This window comes from Sciurus vulgaris, assembly GCF_902686455.1.
Source record: "Sciurus vulgaris genome assembly, chromosome: 2".
In the NCBI taxonomy this organism is placed as follows: Eukaryota; Metazoa; Chordata; class Mammalia; order Rodentia; family Sciuridae; genus Sciurus; species Sciurus vulgaris.
Window position 1 is genome coordinate 152,497,591 of NC_136462.1, and position 22,625 is coordinate 152,520,215.

General features: G+C 43.8%; 1 protein-coding gene across 1 annotated transcript in view; it reads right to left on the minus strand.

Annotated features, from left to right (window-relative positions):
* The window catches only part of CEMIP (cell migration inducing hyaluronidase 1), a 171,402-nt gene that overhangs the window by 59,900 nt on the left and 88,877 nt on the right, over positions 1–22,625 (minus strand). The window contains 8 exon segments of the mRNA XM_079123179.1: positions 4,680–4,801; positions 5,740–5,835; positions 6,496–6,566; positions 9,616–9,795; positions 13,734–13,970; positions 14,900–15,038; positions 15,502–15,648; positions 17,525–17,646. Coding sequence (XP_078979305.1) covers positions 4,680–4,801; positions 5,740–5,835; positions 6,496–6,566; positions 9,616–9,795; positions 13,734–13,970; positions 14,900–15,038; positions 15,502–15,648; positions 17,525–17,646 — 1,114 coding nt within the window.

Sequence of the window (22,625 nt, forward strand, 5' to 3'; positions counted from 1 at the left end):
TCATTGGTCATCTGGGCTTTTAAAAGCTGCCCAGGTTAGTGGGCAGTAAACTTTGAGAACCACTCTTGCAGATAAGGGGCTAAGTATTCACATATGTCTCATTTTACCTCACAGCAAAACCGTAAGATTGTTGTTCATTTTATAGATAAGGAAAATGACTCACAAAGACTGAATAACCTGTTCAGGATTACAAAGCCAGAAAGTGACAGAGTTAAACAAATGGGGCTTCTAAGTTCCTCCTACGCCTGCCCTCTTGGGCACAAGAACAAGTTAATGTTCTTGTTCAAATACCTGCCCCTTCCTACTACTTCAGGGTCTGGGAGGACAAGGAGCAAGTTTTTGCCCATCTCCCTGCCTCCAGCATCCAGCCCAGGGCCTAGTGAGAGTCTCAGTTGATGGAACTGACACACAAGAAGCTACAAGGCCTGGCAGAGAATTAAGGGAGTGGGTTCAGAGTAGAGCACAGTCCCTGCCAGCTGAGGCTCATCCCAAAGCCAGGGTGTGTCTGCATTAAGACTGTGACTGTCATTCAGAGACATGCAATTTAGGGCAAGGGCTGCAGCTGTCAGAGTCTCTGGCCCAGAAACCAAAGGGACCAGGGATGGAGAAACAGGGAGGGAAAATAGAGTCAACCTCAAAAAAAAAAAAAAAAAAAAAAAAAAAAAAAAAAACCTTTTCAGGAAACATCTTAAACTCAACAGATCTGTTGTCGTTGGCTTGAAAAGAGAGTTACATAGATATGCACAATTAAAATTCACAGCTAAAATTCAGCCCTTGCCTGTAAGTTACACTCTCATTCCCACTATCCCCAACATCCCATCATCCGGGTGGTCTCTGTGGCAGTCAGAGAGACAGGGGTATAAACTGGTTCTTCTTAGGAAATTGCTAAACTCAACAAATTCAGATGGGAGCTCAAGGTCATCTGTCAAGTCCAGCTCCTCTAACCTGATGAGTTTCTTGAGCCTCCTTTAGCAGATGACACCATAATATTGAGGACTGGGCCTGAGAACATCATGGAACACAGCTGGGCGTTTTTTCAAAACAAAAAATCAAACAATAATTTCAAGGGAACACTTACTCAATTCTGCTGCCTTTCTTTTCTTTCTTTTTCTTTTTTTCCTCTTTCTAACCTAAGGAATGACCTTAGTATCAGGTAAGAATAAGAAAGGCTCTATCACTGTTCAGTGAAAAGGATCTTTGCTCTGGATACATTTGGCAAGGGGGTTCTGGCAATTGAACCCAGGAGTGTTCTACCGCTGAACTGCATTCCCAGCCCCTTTTATTTTTTATTTTGAGACAGGGTCTTGCAAAATGTCCAAGTTGGCCTTGAACTTGTGATTCTCCTGCATTAGCCTCCTGAATCACTGGGATTATAAGTGTGTGCCACCGTGCCTGGCTTAAAGTAAAATTTCATTGTCATTTCTGCTCATGAATAAATACTCTTGGAAATAATGATTAAAATAATATTTTATATATATATATATATGATTCAGATACTTCATTTATTGTTTCATTAAATTCACCAAATGATCCCATGAGGGAATGATTATTCTCACTACTGTATGTGAGGAAACTAAGGCACCAAATTAAATAATTAGATTGACATGTATGGACAGGACTGTGAACAAGTTACCTGGCACAAAATTTAAGGTGACACTCACTTTCAAGGTCATGTAAGTGCAGAGTCAGCACCCAAGGGGAAGTGCCACCTTAAATTTTGCTCCCTGGGGACCTCACTGTGGATAGTCCATCCAAAGCTCACAAGTGACAGAATAGAATAGTGATTCCCTGCTTTCACATTCATCTTCCTGACCACCAGGTTAACCTCCAGCTACTGTGTCAGCTGACAGAGGAATGCAAAGGCCACCTGATGTTGTATCCCCCCAGGATATTTGGCAGTGAAGGGTGGGTTTTAAGGGCAAAGACATGGAAACAGAGGGCTTTTTTTTTTTTTTTTTGGAAAGCTACAAAATATCAGATTGTGGAAAAGGCTTACTTGAGGTCAACTATGTCATCTTGCTGCTTCTTTCTTCTTAACCTGTCTCCTCTAATCACAGATGTCCTTGACATCCCCTCCCACGAAGATATGACTATGTCAGTGTGGAGCAGGCAGCCTAGAGACCCACTGTGTGTAAGACAAGGTGCCCTCTCTGGGCACGATCATGAAGAAGAGCACGCCAGAGCTCCAGGGTCCTTGGGAAGGTGAGAGGTGCCAGGTTACCACAGCAAACTGTGATTTTCCCATAGTGGCAAAAATAAGCATGTGGGAAGTTCAGTTTCATATGAGTTTCATCTGTGAGTAATGAGCAAGGGTATTTAAGTGCCTGGCTGATGTGTTTGTCACTCTTCTAAAAAGGATGAGATCCTGCTTCTCTCATCTCTTCTTGTGAGTACGGAACAAAGCTGACTTCTCTTTTCCAGCCTCAGAAACAACTAGGAGAATATTCCACATCACCATTTTTACCTCTTGTCGGTATAAAGAGATGCTCTAAGTCTGGGGATCACTACTGATGAAAGATTGTTGGCAGGGAGTAAGGGGCTAACCTGCCCTCCCAGGGTGACAGCATTTTCTAGAGATGGAGACTTGGATTCACCTTTAGAGGTACAGGAACACCTTAACTAGCCTTGGTTTTGCCAAGGAAAAACTAAAATGCTATTCTGGAATTGGGAGTTTTGGACTAATGTGTGCTGCAATGCTTAAAAAAATGTTTTTAAAGAATGCTCATTGTGGGAAGAGTGACCCAAGCCTCTTGGTAAGGGAGACAACTGTCATTGGGTCTTTTATTTATTATTCTCTGTACCTCAAGTTGTTTGATAATGTGAACTTGGATTCATTGTCAAGGGTACCCCCTTTTATTGAAGAATGCGGGGCTCTGTGCTATGGCTGCACAGGGTGTTGATAGATTGTGGGATGGGTCCCCATGGAAGGGCTTGCCTGGTGGAGCTTTTAGCTTAGATTTAACTATGCTTTGGGACACTCAGGGAAGGGCCTATGTCATGCTGGGAACAGAATAGATGGCAAAATGGGAAATGTTTTGGGAAAGCTATTTTTCTGGCAGAGAGGTAACAAGGTCTGGAGCCAGATGGCTGGCAGAGCCAACATCAGGATTTGTAGACGAAGAAGCATTCTTTGAGAATTTCCAGAACTATTTGGAGAGGGGAGGCTAGTAAAGGACTAGACTTCCTGTGGTCAAGTGAACCTGAGAGATAAGATTATGGCTATTTCAGAATTAAAACTGGAATGTTCAAAGGTGCAAGAGAAAATTACAATTAAATCTGGGAGGTATGTGCTTTGGGGGAATCGGGCGCTTTTTAATTCTGTCCGACTCAAGAAGAGTCTGTAACTTGCAACCTAATCTGGGTAAATCCTTCTCAATAACATTGGAGCCACGGGAAAGGAGGCACCTTAGGCAAATAATTAGAAAGCTTTCTCTGGCCTTTGCTAAGTCAGAACAGAGTGTCTCCCCTGGATAAGTGGTCCCTCCTCTGGTGCAAGGCAGACAGCCAAAGTTCTGCCCCAGACAACATGTGGGGAGTGGGAAAGCACAGTCAGATGACCTGCTTGGATGATCTGGGAGAAAGTGTTGTACAAATATTGGTCACTTTCAGCTCTCCCAGGTATCTAGAGGGAATTGGTGCCAGATCCTTAGTGGATATGAAAACCTGCCCACACTCAGCTTTCTTATATAAATGGTGTAGTGTTTGAACATGACCTATGCACATCTTTCTATACACTTTAATTAATTTAATTATTTTTTAAAATAATCTCAAGATTACTTTTAATACCTAATACCATGTAATTGTTACATAGTTGTTACACTTCATTTTTTAAGAAATAATGACAAGAAAGAAAACCTTTACATGTTTAGTACAAAGTTTTTTCCTAATTTTTTTCCATTCTGTAGTTAGTTGAATTAACATACATGGAACCCATAGATAGAAAGCCTACTATATTTTATTGACTAACAAGAGGATAAAATAGATGGTAACCTTTCTCAAATTACTTCTAATTCTACATTGAGCATTTAAATGGCCTCAGTTCTTGCTTTGGAGCAAGACCAGGTGCCAGGAAATGAAACCCATTTACTTTGCCTATGGCTCCTGTCTCTCCTGGTGTCCATGGAGCCAGGGTCCCACCTGTCCAGCTAGTGAATTGCAAGCACTATGCATTAACTCAATAATCCATTGATGGAGCCAACAGGAAAGGTCAAGATCTTCTTTGGATAGAATAAACTCCAAGGGAACATCCTGGGTGAGCACTGTTCATTCTTTGAATGCTGGCTTTTATTTAACTTGAAGAATATGGCCATGGCCATGAGTGTGTTTACTCTTTGGGCTGGGCTCAGCTTGCACCCCAAATCCTAGCAGCATCCTGTGTAGTCAAGGGCCCAAAGGAAACCAACCAAGAAGTAAGGTAGGCACCAAAGCCTCACAGGGTATCTCACCATGGTTTTAGAAGGGTTAAGTAGGGGAGGGACTCAAAAGCAGGTCCTGGGAGAAAGTGGGAGGCCCAGCTTTTGGGCAGGTAATAAGCCTTGTTTTCAATCCTTAAGGTAGAAATGATACTCTCTGGCTTACCTACATCATAGGAGGATCATGAGAGTCACAATGCCCCAAGTTTGTGATCTATAGAGACTTCTTTAAAATAAAGCTTTCCTTGATTATTAGGAGTTTTTTACCTGTATATCAATGGGACGGTTGCAGATTTTTCCTGGGTAAGCAACTCGGAGGTCTGAAATTTTCTCCCCACCTTTAGTTGGAGACACTTTATCATGGTCAAACCACTCAGTCCACTCCACATCTAGGCAGAAGGTGAAGACCAGATTAGACAGGAAGTTGTTCATGGCAGCCACATTCAGTGTGGTCCTAATCACCCCTGGCACAATAGGAACTGAGGACCATTGTTGCACCAGACTGGGGGAAGGGGTCTTCTAAACCATCAGCCAATCTCCTAACTCTCCCACCTTTTAATTAAAAACACATCTTATTGACTTTTTTTTTTTTTTTTTTTTTTTTGTGGTGCTGGTGATTGAACCCAGGGCTTTATCTTGCGAGGCAAGCACTCTACCAACTAAGCTATCTCTCCCCAGTCCTCTTATTAACTTTTTTATGAAGGTAATATATATTTCTTATTACTACAAAAGCAAATAAACAAAAAAGGGAGCAATGAAATCCATCTGTAAACCCATCATGTGAGGATCCACCAGGATTGCTGCTTTCTGTAGCCACTGTGTATGGGTTACTTTTTTTTTTTTTGTACCAGGGACTGAACCCAAGGGTGCTTAACCATATCCCTACCCCTTTTTATGCTTTATTTTGAGATAGGGTCTAACTAAGCTTAAGTTGCTGAGGCTAGTTTTGAACCTGCAATCCTTCTGACAGCCTCCTGAGTCACTGGGGTTACAAGTACAAGCCACCCTGCCCAGTTGTATGGGCTATTTGAAGGCCAGGTTCATTCCAGGTTCTATCCATGTTTCCTAGTCAACACCATCCCCTGACAGGAGAAAAATATTCCATGAAACAAACTAAACACTATGGACCCCAATTCAGATGGAATTCAAATTAACCAGTGAGAAAACATTCTTTTGGGTGATTGGCCATTAAGTTGCAAATTTTTAGTTGACTTTACCGTGTGTTCCCATGAGCATCCTAAGGGAAAACACCTTGTTCTACGTACAAGGACTCCTGACTATTGATCCTGTGTTAGGCTTTACCAGTCGATTGTCTCAAACTCCTCACCTTGAACCCACTCACTGGATGAAGAAACGTTGAAATATTCCCCATGTTCTGTCTTGAACAATTTGAAAACCCGAGCAGCAGCAGAGCCTCGGTGTCCTGTCAGAGAGATCAGATGCTTTAGCAATCAGACAGATGCCCAGATTCAGAAGGTTGGGGTTCTGCGGCAGAGAAAACCTCTGTACTCATAGCTCTTGAACAATTTAAGAAAATAATTTTTTTTCCTTAATCAGGTCATTTCTTTCACTTGGAAAGCAGATCATTATTCATTGTTTTGTTTCAGTTTTGAAAATTCAGTGCAGTGTTTCCACAAATACAGATTTTGAAGTCCCATTATTTTTCCTGATCTGAGCTCCCCCACTGCCCCAGGGGTTAGAACTAGTAGCATCTGCCACAAGCTTCACTGGGCAGAAAGACTGGCATCTGTGATAAAGACCACCCACAGGTCTTTTTAGCTTGAAATATTACCCCTGCTAGTTACATCCCCAGTTCTGTTTTCTATGCCATGTCTATGATCTATCATAAGCCAATGAAGACATCTTAGAAAACATAAACATTATGGTTGAGTAATTGACCTTCCATCAACACAGGCCTTTGCCACTTCCATGTAACACATTCAGTTAAGTGGCTGGATGCTCAACAGGGTGTTGGCAGATAGTCAGCCACGCTCTGAAGGAAGTGGGTCCTTCAGAAAGAGCCAAAGCCTCTTGGTCAGAGAGACACTGGAGGGGACTAGTCCTCTTGCCAACCATTTATTACCATGATATTCAATATGGTCTTCAACTGAAGAAGAGGGATTTCCTTTCACAGTGAGAAAACTCCAAGGGTGTCTGAAACAAAAACACAAAAAAATAAACTTCTCCACTCATCTGAGCCTGTACTAAGAGCAGAACTGAAACAGCCTCAAGTGGCTGAGCCTCCCTCCCTGTTACTGGGGGCTTCCCTCCTCCAGGAAAACAGGAGTCTTTCTTTACAAGCAGTTGCCTGGGCTTCCTCGCCGCCTGGCTAGGTCAGTGTCTGCTTGTTGTGAGTCTCTTCAACTCCCTGCTGGCAGTAGATGGGTATGAATCACAAATCAACAAATAGGCCAACAGACCAACCTTCCCACCCACCAAGCTCAATTATGTCCTAAAGCAAGTGCTGTGGTTCGCTTAGGAAGCATGATCCAAGAGAGGAAGGCTATTTCTCTCATGTTCATCTCCCCTAAGAATTGAGCTCGAGGAAAATGCCACAGGCTAATGTGACTGACCACCCTGACACACATTTTGGGACTTGGAGAGGAACCAAATGTCTCTTACTCGTAATGGGAAGGGAAAGGAAAAAAAGAGGGTTTATGATTTTGGAAAGTTGTACACCATCTCTCCTCCATGAAAACAAGCACTGTAGAAGCAGGAGGGTTTTCTTGCCCATTTTTGTGTTCACCATCATGCCTAATGCAGTGATGAGGTTTGGAACACTTTTTAGGATCCGTTATCCCAAAATATGGCACCTTGGCATGTTCAACATCAAGGTGAGGAAATCGAGAAATAGCAGGAATGACTCTTTAACCTTTCCCTTCTCCCCTATAACAGGTGATAAACCCCTGTGAGAGGTGTCTTCCCTGTGCCTGAAGAAAGGAGCATCCTCATCTCCAAAGACAGAGGAACGCCAAGAATCCAAATGGATAGGCCTTGCTCAGCTTCCCCTTGGTTCTCTACTCTGAGCTCATAACCTTTGTCCTATCACAGTTTCCTATGACTCTCCACTCTTCATCAAACCTAGTATAAAAACATTCCAGTTGAACTGTTTCTTCTGGCCTTCATTTCCTTTAGAAGGAAATGTAAAATTTATTATACTAAAGACATTTGTATGCTGTTCTCTTGTTAACCAGTCTTTTTCAGGGGCCCCGCCAAGATTTTAGAAAGGTAAAAGGAAAGATATTTCTCCTCCTACAGTAGCCTCTCCCTTACTATGAGATAGCAATAGATTTGGGCATTGAATAGCTTTTGTTATTTGTGTTTGGATTGCTTATCTTGGAAAGTAAGACATTATTCAATGGTGTTTAATTGAGGTTGAGGGTTCAACTACATCCACCCTCTTGCTTCAATCTTTCAATGGCTCAAACTGCATTTCGGATAAAAACCAAGCTCCTTATCACAGAGCCAAAGACCCTTCTGTGCCTTCCCCTACCTCTGTCCCTTAGCCCTCACCCTCTCATATACAATGCAGCTGCCTGGACTCCACTACTTCTTTAGATGAGCCTCTCTAGCTGCTAGTTTATTTGTGGGGCACCTGCTTGGCCTCCTCTCACCTATAAATCTGCACTATAAACTATAAACTACACTTCTCCATTCTCGTGCTCTCTCAAGCCCTATCACTAATTCCCATTCCCCTTTGCCTTCTTTTCAGAACTTAGCACACCTGGCTAGCCTAGTGCCTCCCAGCACTATCTGTTCAATAACCATTTCCTAAATAAGCAAACAAAGGGTCCGAGTCTCAGAGCTTCTACTGATTTTGGATGCTGATTTTGGAAGTATGTCTCCATACAAATGAGGGATTCATATGTAATTCCTGCCTTCTGTCTCTTTTGCCCATGTGACTGGCCATGATAAAAAATGCAGGCACCCATCCATCTTGTGGTTCTTGTTTCTAAGAAAAGAACAGTAGTTTACATTTATCTAGTGCTTATTCTGTGCCAGACAGAATGACAAATATTTTGTTCATATTATCACATGTACTTCTCCCAGCAAGTCTTCTGAGATAATTCCTGCAATATACCATTCTACAGATGCAGGAACCATGCAAAGAGAGGATGAGTCACTTGCATGTGGTCACACCTCATAGGAGGTGCAACCCACAACTCCAATTCAGGCCATGCAATGCCAGATCTTGGGCCCTTAGCCATTAGGATTTTATGCTGAAGCCCTGCAAAGTAGCCAGTGATTTTTGGTTCTATTTCCTACTATAAATTAATAAATTGTCCTTTTAGTTTATAAACAACAAAATGGAAATGTGTGTAGTGTTTGCTAACAAAGGAGTCTCACAGTGCCAAGAATTATTGTCATCTTTGGCTATGTGAGTTTCCTGCTTGAGTTTCCCTTTCAGAAGGAGCAGCCCCAGGGCTGTTAGAGAACGCACCCTGGAACCTGGAGCAGCCCTCCCTTACCCAGGGAATCTCTGTCCAGTCAGAAAAATTGCTGAGTTCTGAGAGGAAAAGGCTCTGGCCACCCCGATTTCATCCCAGATCTGAGGAGCTGGAGGGTAGGGCACTGCAGACTCCAAATAACCATGGGACAGATAACCTCAACTTTCTACTGAGCTGAGAACTGACTGAACAGGATAAAAAGAAGTGATTAGTGCAGGGCAAACAGCTTCCTCTTGGTGCCAATGCATGTGCACACTAATGTCAGGCATCATGCTACAATCCAAAGCAAATAAAATATATACTGGAACATAGCAAAGGGTCCCTTTTCCTTGGGTGTTTGGCTGGGCAGAGATATTATGCATAATCTCTAAAAATCTGTCTGCCAATCCCCAAGGTAAAACATGAATCTTTTGCTAAAGAAAGGGAAAATGAAAATCAACTGTGTCACTGGGGCATGACTCTTATGCTTAGTAGACATTTTATTAATATTTTGTAAGTGGCTGAACGAATGAATGGGTTCATGAAAACCAAAGACTTTTAGATTTTAACAGTGGACCGTGCTTGTAAGAAAAACCAGGCTGCCCTTATGAACAATCCCCGAATATGTCCAATGCAGATGGGCAATGTCCCTGCATCCTCCAAGGTCACTATTTGGTTGGTGTAGCCTGGGGGCATGAGAAAGGAGTTAATTCTAGGTGGGATGGGGGTGCTTCAGCGTTCTAATGTCTGGAGGAGGTGAAGGTGAGAGGCAGTACCTAAATCCTAGGTGTAGGAAGTGTTTGCTGCCCAGTTTGGTCATTGCCTTCCGGGCCATGTCATCCAGGTTTCGAGAACCTTCATCATTCACTGCGACAGAAAGGATCCTGCCATCAGGCACTGCATTCAAATACTGGACCAGACGTTCACTCTCTTTCTTCGATCTGTAGGTGTCAAATCTATAAAGGACAGAGAGAAAGAGAGAAAGGATTTGGATAGCCTTCATAGCTATCAAAAGAAGAGAGACCTAAAAAAAAAGAAGAGATAAACAGCATTTCATATGCCATCCAAAGATTCTACAGGTTGGGGTTTGTAAACAATGAAATCTTTTCTTTAAAAAGTAAGTAAAGCTAGGCACCGGGGCACATGCCTGTAATCTCAGTGACTTGGGAGGCTGAGGCATGAGGCTCACAAATTCAAAGCCAGCCTCAGCAATTTAGCAAGGCCCTAAGCAATTTAGCAAGGACCTAAGCAACTCAGCAAGACCCTGTTCCAGAATTTAAAAATTTTAAAAAAGGGCTGGGAATGTAGATCAGTAGTAGAACATCTCTAGGTCCAGTCTTCAGTACTGCAAAAATAAAGTGCAAGTAAGTTTAGTTATTTTGTATACCATACAGTGATATCCAAGAAAAGATTGGACTTGATCATAATGATCATTCATTGGATAAAATATCAAAGAAATGATTGTAGTAGTGCAGACCTTGAGCCCTGGGACATTGAGAAGGTCACACACTTGGGGTCCAAGTCTTTAATGTTTCCCTTTCATCATAGAGGCAGCAGTTCATGCCTCTTGCAGAGTCCAGCTTTAGGCAATAGCTCAGACTCCACAGCATCAGGGATTTCTCTCTCTGATCCAGACTGAAACAATTCCTCCAAAATTCTTACAAATGACACAGGGACTATCCCAAATCCTGCACCTACAGCAGCTTAGCACATGCTAGAATCATAAAGGGGTCATCTCTGATTTTGACATTACAGAAGAGTGCTATAACCCTTAACTGTTATAGATATTGTTTCATTCTCATTTTTCATGTTTATGCTTTCTAAAAAACTATTTTACTTTATTGTGGTAAGAATTCTTACAGTGAAATTATTCTTTTAACAAAGTTTTAAGTGTACGATACAGTAACATTGACTAAAGGTACAGTATCATACAACTGATCATCTCTAATTACATTTTTTGTTTTGTTTCTTGAGATGATATGATGATCTTGCTATGTTGCCCTGGTTGGTCTTGAACTTGACTCAAGCAATCCTCACCTCAGCCTCCTGAGTAGCTGGGACAATAGGCTCATGCCAACAACCCCAGCTAAGAGTTGATCATCTCAAAGTTAACGAAGACAATCTGTTGCCACACACGTAAAGTATCCATGAAATGCAGATTAAAAAAAAATGCACACCTCTGGTGAGATGAATTTACAAAGGAAAGATGATTTGGTAACAATCCCAACTCATATAAATATGAAGATTTTGTGTAGTTACGATGGAAATAATTTGTCTTGGAACTTAAAAAGCAAAATAGCTCTAAAGTGAATCTAGAAAAATAAGCCAGAGTGAATAGCCAAGGAGACTTTGAAAAAGAAAAACAGTGGTAGTGCAAATGGTAGCTCATGAGGCATTCCTGAGTCGCCAAACTTTTCTTCAGCTGTTTGCATAACCTAATCCAACCCTGCCTCAACCTCTAATCCCCACTGCCCTTCCCCAGGGGTCATCTGCTGCAGGGCAAGCACTTTTCAGAGACCAGGACCACACGCCTGTCTTCACTCACTCAGCCCTTTTTTCTCCCTAATCAAATTCTTACTATCTTTCAAGAACCAATGTAGGTTCCTGCTCCTTGAAGTGGCCTTTTCAGGTGACTCTGGCCTACATTTGTGTGTGTGTGTGTGTGTGTGTGTGTGTGTGTGTGTGTGTGTGTGTATACATTCGGCTATCAGAACCATGAGGTCTCCAACATACTTCAAGCACAGGAGATTTGGGGCGGGCAGGCATTCCTCTCTTGTTACCTCCACAGCAGCTCTCCAGATAACTTCTCATTATATAGTTCTATAATGAATTTAATTGAAAGTTAGATTGCTACCCTGTAATGGTACTCCACTTAAAGAGATTGTCTTCTGACGAAGGCAGAAGCCCTCAGAAGTACTTTGTGTCAATGGTGGGCATCTTAGCTTCACCTGTAGGCTTCTCAGTCAGGGCAAAGACAGATGACAGTCCCCAGGGAGCCATGGAGACAACTCAGTGAGTGGATCAGGGTTTGGGTCCCAGCTCCAATCTTTGCCAACCTGTGACTGAGCAAACTGAGTCTCACTGAGTCTCATCTGCATAACGTGGGTAATAACAGAACCCATCTCAGAATTTTCTCTTTCTTGATAATGGGGAGTGAATCCAGGAGAGCTTAATCACTGAGCCTGGTTAAGCCATGTCCCCAGCCCTGTTATTTTTTTATTTTGAGACAGGGCCTTGCTACGTTGCTGAGGCTGGCTTTGAACATGGGATCTTCCTGCCTCAGCGTGCTGAGCCACTGGGATCACAGACGTGCACTACTGTGTACACCTCATCACAGGATTTCTATGAAGATTAAGGCATACAGAGCAGTGAAGCGATGAACACAGCATTTTGCACAGAGCAAATCCAATGATGGCATGGTCACTAATGTTTACCAGGGAATGAGTTCCAGCTATCCTATGTATGCCTGTGAGCACTCTGGCTCCTGCCAGACGTGCTGCTATCCCACAGATGGTCCCTGCTGCCTTCACTGACCCTCTCACAGTCCTGTTCCTGATGAGCCCCATGTCTCCCCCAGCAGCACCAAGGCGAACTCTCTCTCTGCTTATCCAACTCAACTGTGTCCTTCCAATGGATGTTTCCTCTGAGCACCTCGGGCAGCCTCTGCAGGGCTAGCACGAGAGTCCCAGGGAGGTTGAGGGAAGGCTAGCTTACCCTAGAGCCAGGATAGAAAGTGAGGGAAGGGGCCAGAGGCTACCACTCTGCCTTCCAAATCCCTCTCAAGTTCATCCACCCCATCTCTGTTGCTTCTACCAGAGATCTCCATGTCTGGCCTAGACCACTGTAGAAGCTTCCTAACCACCTCTGTTTATTTTTGCCCTCTACCATCAATCCATTCTCTGCATAGCCACTAGAGTGTTCTTTTAAACCAGATCATACCCTTCTTAAAGCCTTCAGTGATTTTGCATCCCACTTAGAATAAAACCCACCTCCTCACTGTGGCCTTCAAGGTACCACACTTGCCCCTGCCCATCCAATACCTCTGACACTGCTTGCAGTTCTTCCTTCCCTCACTGCACACCACCTCTCTGGTTGGCTTTCTGGCTTCTGAAATCATCATGTCCTTTGCACCTCTGGCCATTTATACTTGGTGCTCTCTGTCTTCAACCACTTTCCTCAACACATCCTCACCCTGCAGCTCTGAGCTCAATGACTGCTTCTTTACACTGGCTCTCCCTGTCCACCCCACCCCTAGTAGCCTTCCCCAGTTACTCTCTACTATTTCCCTATGACTTTTTTCTCTTGTTATGAATTAACACAATCTGAAACTACAGTTTCAGACACTAGTGTGTGTGTGTGTGTGTGTGTGTGTGTGTGTGTGTGTGTGTACGCACGCTCATTCCTATTAAACTCAGCTACATTAAACAAATGCCTGGGGCTGGGGATATAGCTCAGTTGGTAGAGTACTTGCCTCACAAGCACAAGGCCTGGGTTCAATCCCCAGCACCACAAAAAAAAAAAAAAAAAAAGAAAGAAAGTCAAATGCCTAGGAAGGATATAACTCTTTTTTTCCTGGTACCAAGGATTGAACACAGTGTCACTTAACCACTGAGCCACAGCCCAGCCCATTTTATTTTTTATTTAGAGACAGTGTTTTGCTAAGTTGCTGAGGCTGGCTTTGAACTTGTGATCCTCCTACCTCAGCTTCCTGAGTCACTGGGATTACAGGTGTGCATCACTGCACCCAGCAGAATGTAACTCTTGAGGGCAAAGGTTCCCGTCTGCTCTTTGACTGCTGCACATCCACTACCAGAATAGCACCTGGCCAGGGCACATGCTCAATACATGTGTGCTGAGTACATGTATACTAGTGTTAAATGAAGGCCAACCTTACCGGTCAGAATGGATAACTGTGCCTGACTTGGGGTCGATGACATGAACAATGACTCCACGGTGGCCCCAGCTCCTTTCAAAAAAATAGCCTCCTTCTTCCATGCCACCTGGGTGAAGCGTCTTGTTCAGAAATGTCCAGGAGAGTTTTTTCTGTCCATGCAACTCAAGGGTACCTCCTTTGCCAACTCCAAGATACTTCAGGCCATAGTAAGGGTCTGGCTGAACACCTTCATCAGCCCTATAAGAGAAAAGCTTTAAAGAGTTGCAGACTTATATCTTCACTAGATACTGAGCCCACAGGGGACCATCACTACTCCCAGGTTCCCAAAGATGTCACCCTAGAGTTAGCCATGCTTTTGATGATCTCATCAGGTCAGTAAAGCAGCTGTAGACCTTATCTTCTTCTCCTATTTTTTGTACTAGGGAATAAATCCAGGGGTGCTGTGCCACTGAGCTACATTCCCAGATCCTTTTACTTATTTAATTTTTTTTTTTTTTTTTTTTTTTTTTTTTTTTTTTTTTTTAGGCTGGTTCTCACTACATTGCCCAGACTGGACTTGAATTTGCAATTCTCTCACCTCAGCCTCCCTGGTCACTGGGATTACAGGAGTGTACCACCATGCCTGGATGAAACCTGACCCTCAAAGCCAGACCAATAGGAAGTGCGAAAGGCCAGCAGAAGTGTTTATTAGTTTACATTTTGCCACTTCTTTTTAATTCTAAGTGTTTCATGTTTTAGTTTACATAGACCACTTGGACCTAGACTGCATACCCTGGCATATTTCCAGTTATCTCTAAGAACTCTCAATTGCTTAAAGATGGAGTACAGCCAGAGGCAAGCATCACATGGACTTGAACTCTATCTTGTCCATTAGAACTTATTAAATAAGTTGTAAGAGCCTCCTCAAACCATGACAAGGTTGGAAAGCAACTGAAAGGCTGGTGGGGACTTCTGTGACATCAGGACAGCATCCAGGCCATAATAAGTAAAATGTCTCATGGACTTTTCCAGCTCATATACTTCACCATGTCTGTCATGCTCACAGTTAGGATTTGGCAGGGCAGAACCATTCTTGTCTCATTCTCTTGCCTCCCTCTCTCCTTTGGAAAGCCTCCCTCCTGTCAGAGCACAGAATAGTATTTGTCCCCTGGGACGGATCTTCTCACCTTCCATACAACACGATGCTGAAATTTCCCTGGAAAGGGCAGAGGGCACTACCAGCATGAAGTTCTCCTCCATTGTCAATCAGGATGTGTCGTGTACGCAAAACAATGGGCTCATCATGGTCTTTAATGACTAACTTGCCTAAAGAGGTAGGAATGGGGTAAAGCTTAACGTAATAGTAGTGCCAAGGGCAGCCTCCCTGAGTCCCCCATCTTGTTCAGGCAGTCAAAAAGGTGCATCTTCCAAACATTCCTGTGCTAGATGCCTTGCAAATAATTACTCTCTGTTTTGCAATGCATAGGTAATGCCTGTCCATTATTTACTGCCATCACTGCATGCCCTATGTTCAATGACCAGTTAAAATAAATACTGCTCAGAGCATCAATAAGGAGGTTCCTCCACATGTGCTCCTTTTACTAAGATTGGTCCTTTAACAAGCCCTTCTTAAATGTTCGGAGTTGATGGTGACTGGGGGAAAAGAAAACAAAAACAGATGCTCTAACATGAACCCAAAGCATGTTACATTGTTCTGACCAGCTATAGTCATCACAGCTTGCAATTTTCTGCAAGCCTCAGGGGTGGTGGAGGGGAGAGACTGGCTTACCTCCCTCTGAAATGTCAATGGAGTGGAACGTAGCAGAAGAGGTGAGCAGCAGCATCCTGCCCTGACCGATGTGCACATGGTGGTCCTGGTCATGGCCAGGGTTCCAGGGCTGCAATTCAGGGTTCTGGTCAGGGCACTCTGCTGGCACTGCCAAAGAGAAAAAGATGTCACTGCTCCCATGCGCCAGCATTGTCGAGCAAGGATTAACACAGACCATAAGTGGAGGGCAGGCAGCTCATGCATCTTCATGGTCCTGTCTCCACTAGAGCTAAAAGAAGTTCTCAGACATCAGAGAGATGCCCTGATCTAGGAGGACGGAACCCTGGGGTCCAGTCCCATGTCTTTCATTAGTTCATCATGTGTGTGTAACCAGGTCACTTAGTTTTGCTGGGTTCAGTTTCCCCCTTCATAAGATAAAGGGTAGACCAAATGGCTACCCAGCACATTCCAAGATCGAAAGTTATACAACAGTTTATCCAGATTGCTTGAATTCCAAGACACTCTGTCCTCTGGAAAGCAGTATCTGAAGAGTTAACAAAACTCTTCCCTTTCTTTCATGAGAATTTGACCTTTTGTTAATTTTCTAGCTCTGTTCCCCTGGAAACATGAGAAAGATGGTACTCCATAAACCATGTTACCAAGCAACATTCCTTTAACAAAAGTGTCCCCTGTTTAGTAAATGGCCTTTAAACTGGAAGGAACTGTAAATATTTTATTTTGATGCCAGGTTGTAGATTTCCCCATCATGTCTTGTAATAGAACGTGTCCCTTGCAGGACCCCTGAGATTGATGTCTATGGAATTGCTATAAAAGATGCTGGCTTTGGAACCTAATGTTACTAAGCCAGGGTGGTTCTCACACTTGTCCAGTGACAGCCTTATTTCTTCCCATCAGAGCTGTCACTTGGGGAACCAAAGAGGACAGCCTCTGGATGGCCAGGTGGACTGCTGCCAAGACTACCATGGAAAAGAAACACCTGTTGACTTCTGCAGCACAATCTGCATATTCCAGGGCAATCCTGCTTCCTCTTTTACTGTCCAAGTATAGTTTTTTTTGGTAGCACTGTAGATTAAAGGGATGCTCTACTACTGAACTACATCCCCAGCCCTTTTTTAATTTTTTAAATTTTGAGACAGGTCTCACTAAGTTGCCCAGGCTGGCCTCAAACCTGAGATCCTCCTGCCTCAGCTTCCTGAGTCCTTGGGATTACGGTGTGCACCACCACACCTGACTCTAAACTCCTATTTGAAATTTTAAAATTGTCCTCTATCTCTCACCATTTCTGCCTTACATTTGCTTTATTCAATTGCTATTTCCTACAGCCCAAATGAACTTGACCTATACTTTTGGATTTTAATTCAAAACCACTTAGAGGAAAAAGTTGAAGATACTGAGGTGGAAAAATAGATGTGGTCCTTGCCCAGAGCATCAGAGCTGAAAAGAACTCTAATGTACCACATCCTATGACACAAATAGGAAGGGGACACTAAGGTCAGGTAGCCCAGACAGAGGCGGAAAACTGCACCTCAGATACGTGTGCTTTTTCTCTTGGTCCCCACGGTGTTTTTTAAAATTTGAATTAAAACCTAGGGAGCTTTTATATAAAAATTTAGATTCTAATTTCTATAGAAATTCAGAATATCCTGCAACAGTAACCTTACTTCCCACGTGGCAGCAATTGGCAGAACCGAAGAGTGGGTGTCTCTTTAGAGGAGTCTCCACCCCTCAGGTGACCGCAGTCCTGACCCAGCCAGCTTCATTCCTTTATGTCAGATGTCTGACTCTTGCAGACACTGAGTTTGCAACCCCTGATTCTTGACCAACCCCATCATTTTGTGGATGACATAACTGAAGCCCAGGATGAGACTTGCCTGGGATCAAGCAGTCTAATAAGGACAGGCCAAGATCCAGCTACCCTGACCCCTCCCGTGTAATTCCTTCTCCTACCCCTCCCCCGGCAGGAGGGGAACTGACTTCCATGTCCATGCTGAGATGTGGAGGCCCAGCTGCTTCAATGGCTTACCTGTGGCTGTGACCCCAAGGAAGCGAACCAGGATCAGCCAGCTGACTGTCAGCACAGTCCTGAAGTTCAAGGCCTTGAAGGAATCCAGTCTGCTGGCAGCTCCCATCTCAGCAGGGTGTTCCCTGAAATGGAAACACACAGAAGTCAGTTGTGTGATTTGGGCAGCTTGGAAACAATACGCAGAGCAGACACAGAGATAGATAAAGCCACATGCACACACAAAGACTGGGGACATGGCAATGTTAGGATGAGCACAGTCTGGCTGTCCCAGAGTCCTCACCAGTAGCTTCCTTAGCCACCAAAACTCAGGACTGGGCAGACTGGGGCATGCAAACCCTGACATGGTCCTCCCTGTGTTCAGGGACTGAGTGATGGATAAAATTTTATCCTTGACACTCAAGCTCCATCCCTTGTAAAATGAAGCTTCTTTCTTAAGAAACGGAGAAGAACAAAAACACACCCAGTGAACATGAGCTTAGAGTTTCAAGTCACCAACGTGTTGTGTGATCTTGGCTGACTTGTTTAACTTCTCTGGGCCTTGGATTTCTCATCTGCAAAATGAGGATGTGGACTAGCTGATTTCTAACCTTTCTATCATCAGTCTATGCTTCTAAAGTTAGTCTTGGAGGATAATATTAGAAACCTAGGTATAGATGCCTGCATGTTACCTTCCTCAGTAACAAAATCCCTGATTTTTAACTAGGCACATGGCCACCTAGAATAAAGATTGTAATCCTTAGTCTCTCCTGCATTAGTTGGGGACTTGGAATTAAATTTTGCCAATACAGCAGAAGTACTGTAGATTCCAGCAAATGTGTTTAACAGAAGGGCAAGAAGACTGTTTTCCTTCCTTCCTCTTTCCTGCTAGCTAAAATATAGATACAATGGCTGTATCTTCAGCAGCTGTACTAGGCCACATAATAGAAGTCATATATGAGAACACAAAGTAAATAGAAAAATCTAAACCCTGTCCCTGTGTCAAACAGAAATAGCCCTTGGTGATGGATATACTTTAATGTGGAAAGAGAATTAAAACTTCTATTTTATTAAGATTTAATTGTACAAAAAGCCATTGTTATTTTTTCCTTTGACTCATATATACAAAGTGAATATGGAAACCTAGGTAAATTTCAAAACAGAAGTCAAAAAAAAAAAAAAGATATGTAACTTCCCTTTCAGAGTGCGACGTTCCTTGGAAAATGTCTGTGTGTTCAGGTCCTACAAAGAGAGCTTACAGTGGGCTTTGGGAGTGGCCAGCTCTGGCTTCTATGCCACCTTCCCAGTTCCTTTTCTGAGCACGACTGTAGTTGGGCCCAGAAACAGATATTCATTCTCCCACACTGAGAAATCTATCTCACTCAACACAGTCTCCTCCCTTCAAACCCATTGAGCCACAAATCTTATTGCCCCTGACCTTTCAGTTCAGAGTAAAGGCCTTTGTGTAAGCTCAGTGAGTTGAGACAGGCAGGACTCTGAAATGAGCACACTGGGCCCTCCGCCTGCTTCCTCCCACACAGGTGTGCTGGGGAGGTCGGGAGGGGGGAAGCAATACTCTCAGGGTCAATGCTGAGATATCCCCTTAATGGGCACCCTGCCTGACTCAGGCCCGGTCTACAGAGAACAACAGGGCCCATTTTTTGCAGCCTCTGGTAATGGCACCTTTCCCATGGCCTCCAAAGGAGAGTGCTTGTTTTCATGTTTTTTGCAATAGAAAGGAGGGGACACCAAGGACAGGAACATTTCATGGTCCTCAGGGGAAAGCCAGAGCTCTATGGTCAGATCTCAGACTAGAAAAATGAAAGGTAGTTTGCTGTTGGTGTCAAAGAGCTCCACATCACGTGGTCCTCCCAGGGAGCCCAGACTTCTGGACCACGGGGCTGGCACCTTCACTTGGTGGAGGAATCTGGGCAGACGCAGCATGGACAGGGGCATCCCTCTGGCCCAGACTTGCCAGCAACCCTCATCAGCACACTTTCTTGGGGCCACAGACTCCCATGCACAGACTGGAATGTCTGGCGACATGAAAGGTCTGACATATTCTGATTGTGTCATAGGTCATTTTGAAGATGAAATCAAATTCACTTTCTGGATGAAAGTAAGAATAATTCTATGTGGAGGGGAAAAAGGGACTCAAAGCCCTTTTTTCTAACACTAGTGAGAGAGACCTTCTGCCACATCTCTGGTCAGCTGTTTGAGCCACAGAAGGCAAAGGAACGCTTTTGTCCAAATAGCCACCCCCGCATTGCTGAGTGAGTGGTCATCTGCACTTTTCTGCCCGTGAGTGGCTTCCAGCACCTAGCACATATGATTTGAGAAATGTTCTGTGAATTCTGAAAGTCTCCCAAATTTCCCTTGGGAATAGTCCACCAAGGGAGGACAGCTTTCTCAAATGGCCTCTACAAGCTTTCTGGCAGCAGGAGTTGGGATTCGGCTTCTTGCTGGTAAGATGGCCTTGAAACAGGTCCCGTTGTTGAAGGCCTTGGAAACGCACATGGTGTAACAACACTAGAAGTCTCTGCAGGAAGCCGTGGGTTGCAGACTGGCTGGCCACTGCCCTGGCAAGGTTAGACAGCTACTCAGAGATTAGGTCACATTGGCCTGAGCTGGCCTGTCCCTTGAAGGCTATAGTGAACTCCTTTAGCAAAGCTGGTTTAAAGAAAATGCAGACACCAATTTCTGAAGGCCAGTGTTTTGGGTCACCCCACAAATCTTCACAATTACAAGCCCAAGTTTTTCAAAAGCTCAGTTTTTTTTTTTTTTAATCCCCAAGTCTAATTTAATTCTTTTGCTTGACAGGCCTCCCTGGGCTGCGGAGCCACAGTAGCAGAAGATGCTTAGTGCATGTCCCTCCACTTCCTGTTGCCAGAAGTCCCAGGTGCTTCAGTCTCTTACTTCCCTTTCAGTAGCCTCAGTCACAGCTGCCCTGCAGTTCAGAATTTGTGACCTGCAGAGTCAGAGGAGATGGGGAAGAGAAGCAGAGTTAGAAGAACCTCCAGAAAAGCTTATGCAGCAGCATTCACACCAGCACACCCCAAACCTGTTTTTACATATAATTATAAGGTAGTAAATAATAATAATAATATTAATAATAACAACAATAACAACAATAATAATAATAATAGAAGGGAGACCACTAGAGTAGAAAGGAAAGGGAGAAGGAAAGAGAAGGTGCTAGGGAAAAAATTATGTTACATGCATGTATGAATATAGTACATGAATCCTATTATTATGTATAATTATAATGCATCAATTAAAAAAATGAGCATACCCTATGGCATCGAGTCTTGAGGGATGAGAATTTCTACTGTGAAGGAGGCTGCAGCAGCCAGTGCTTTCTACAGGGTTTGCATGAAGGAAAGGAAGGAGGGGCAAGGGAAAGGGTCAGATGAAACTGTGAGGCAGGAGCCTGCAAAATGATCTGGAGGCTCAGCTTTGTTTCTTGGAATGAGACAGCAGTGACAGCCATCCTTCTCCCTGAAAAAACTGCATGAAGATGAGTCTCACTTTAAGCAATCCTAGGCATGGTTCAGCTCAGAGACTGGCATGGAGGCCAGAGTCTTAAATCTCAATCATGAGACTTTCATTGGGAAATACGCATGACCACATGAGCTTCACTGTCTCACAACTGTAAAACTGGAATTATATTCCATGATTATTGAGATAATTTTTTTAAATGCTCCATATGAAGATCATGTAGCACTGGGTCCAACCTGTGGTCAGTGCTCAAGCAGTAGAAACTCCTGGTATCCAGGCACTTGGTGGGCATGGAAGAGTCTGAGAGATTTGTATCTGAAAATCTGGGGTTGACTTCAAATTCTGACTCTCATCTGCTGTGTGGATTCACGCAGGTCCCCCAAATTCTGTGTGTCTCAGTCTTCTCATTACTAAAGTGGAGACAATGGTACTCACAATTATGAATTTTTGTTGTGAGGGTCAACTGAGATGTGCTAGCTCAAAAAACGTCAGTTCATATGTCCCTGGTCTCTGGATTACATGCTGTAGGAGGTTCCAGGAGGAGTCAGATGTGAATTCTGACTTTCTAATATCTTACTGGGAAGAAGGCAGAGTGGCAAGTACCTGGGAGTTATACTTTAAGATGGTGAGCCACTGTGTTCTTATGCAAAGGAAGATAAAGTGACATAATTTTGAATGGGGAAACTGAGGCACGGAGTATAAATAACTTGCTCAAGGTCATGCAGCTAATTAACAGCAAAGTCCAAAACTTGCTCTTCGGAAATTGAACTGCTACTTCTCCTCCTCTCCTCCTTCTTCTCATTCTTCTTCTTCCTCCTTCTCTTCTCTTTTGACTTCTTCATACTGATGACGTAACTTAGGGATACTCTACCACTGCACCACACCCCCAGTCCTTTATAGTTTTATTTTGAGACAGAGCCTTGCTAAGTTGCCCATGCTGGCGTCAAACTTGCAATCCCCCTGCCTCAGTCTCCTGATGGGATTACAGGCACCACACCCACCACAGGGTCAGGGCAGAAATTGAGTTTTTTATTCCTAAAGATTAAATTATTTACAATATAATCTCGGGCTCTGAATACAGGAGTTGGTTGAAGTACAAGAGGCCAACCAGTCACATACTCATTCTCGTGTGCACACATATCTTCTGAAGAGCTGGCTAAGTGCCGATTCTGACTCTGTACATCTTGACTGGGCCTGAGGCTCTGCTAAGGTCACAGAGGTAGTAGATGGCTTAGGCAGGATTTGACCCTACCCAGGTGGTCTGACCTCTGTAAATGGACACAATAATCCCACCCTCATCTGCCTCTTACTCTTACATATTAAGAAGAGTAAATGTTGGATCCAAGTAATTTCTCTGCCCCCTTACAGACAAAATAGTGATGCTGAAATTAAGCTGTGATACTTTGGGGGAAAGGTGAGAAGAAATCTCCCTCTAGGGAGTCCTTGGTGTCATCTGTTGTTCATTAGATCAAGGTTTCTTGTCCAGGGACCTTTAAGTCCATGCCATGCTTTCTGAAGGGCCCAATGGGGCTGATGTGGGCCAGGTCACCCACACAGAATAACTGCCCATTGGCCACCTGAAACCATGGAAAAACAGGAAGGAGAGTTCAGAGATTTCATTCCTCTA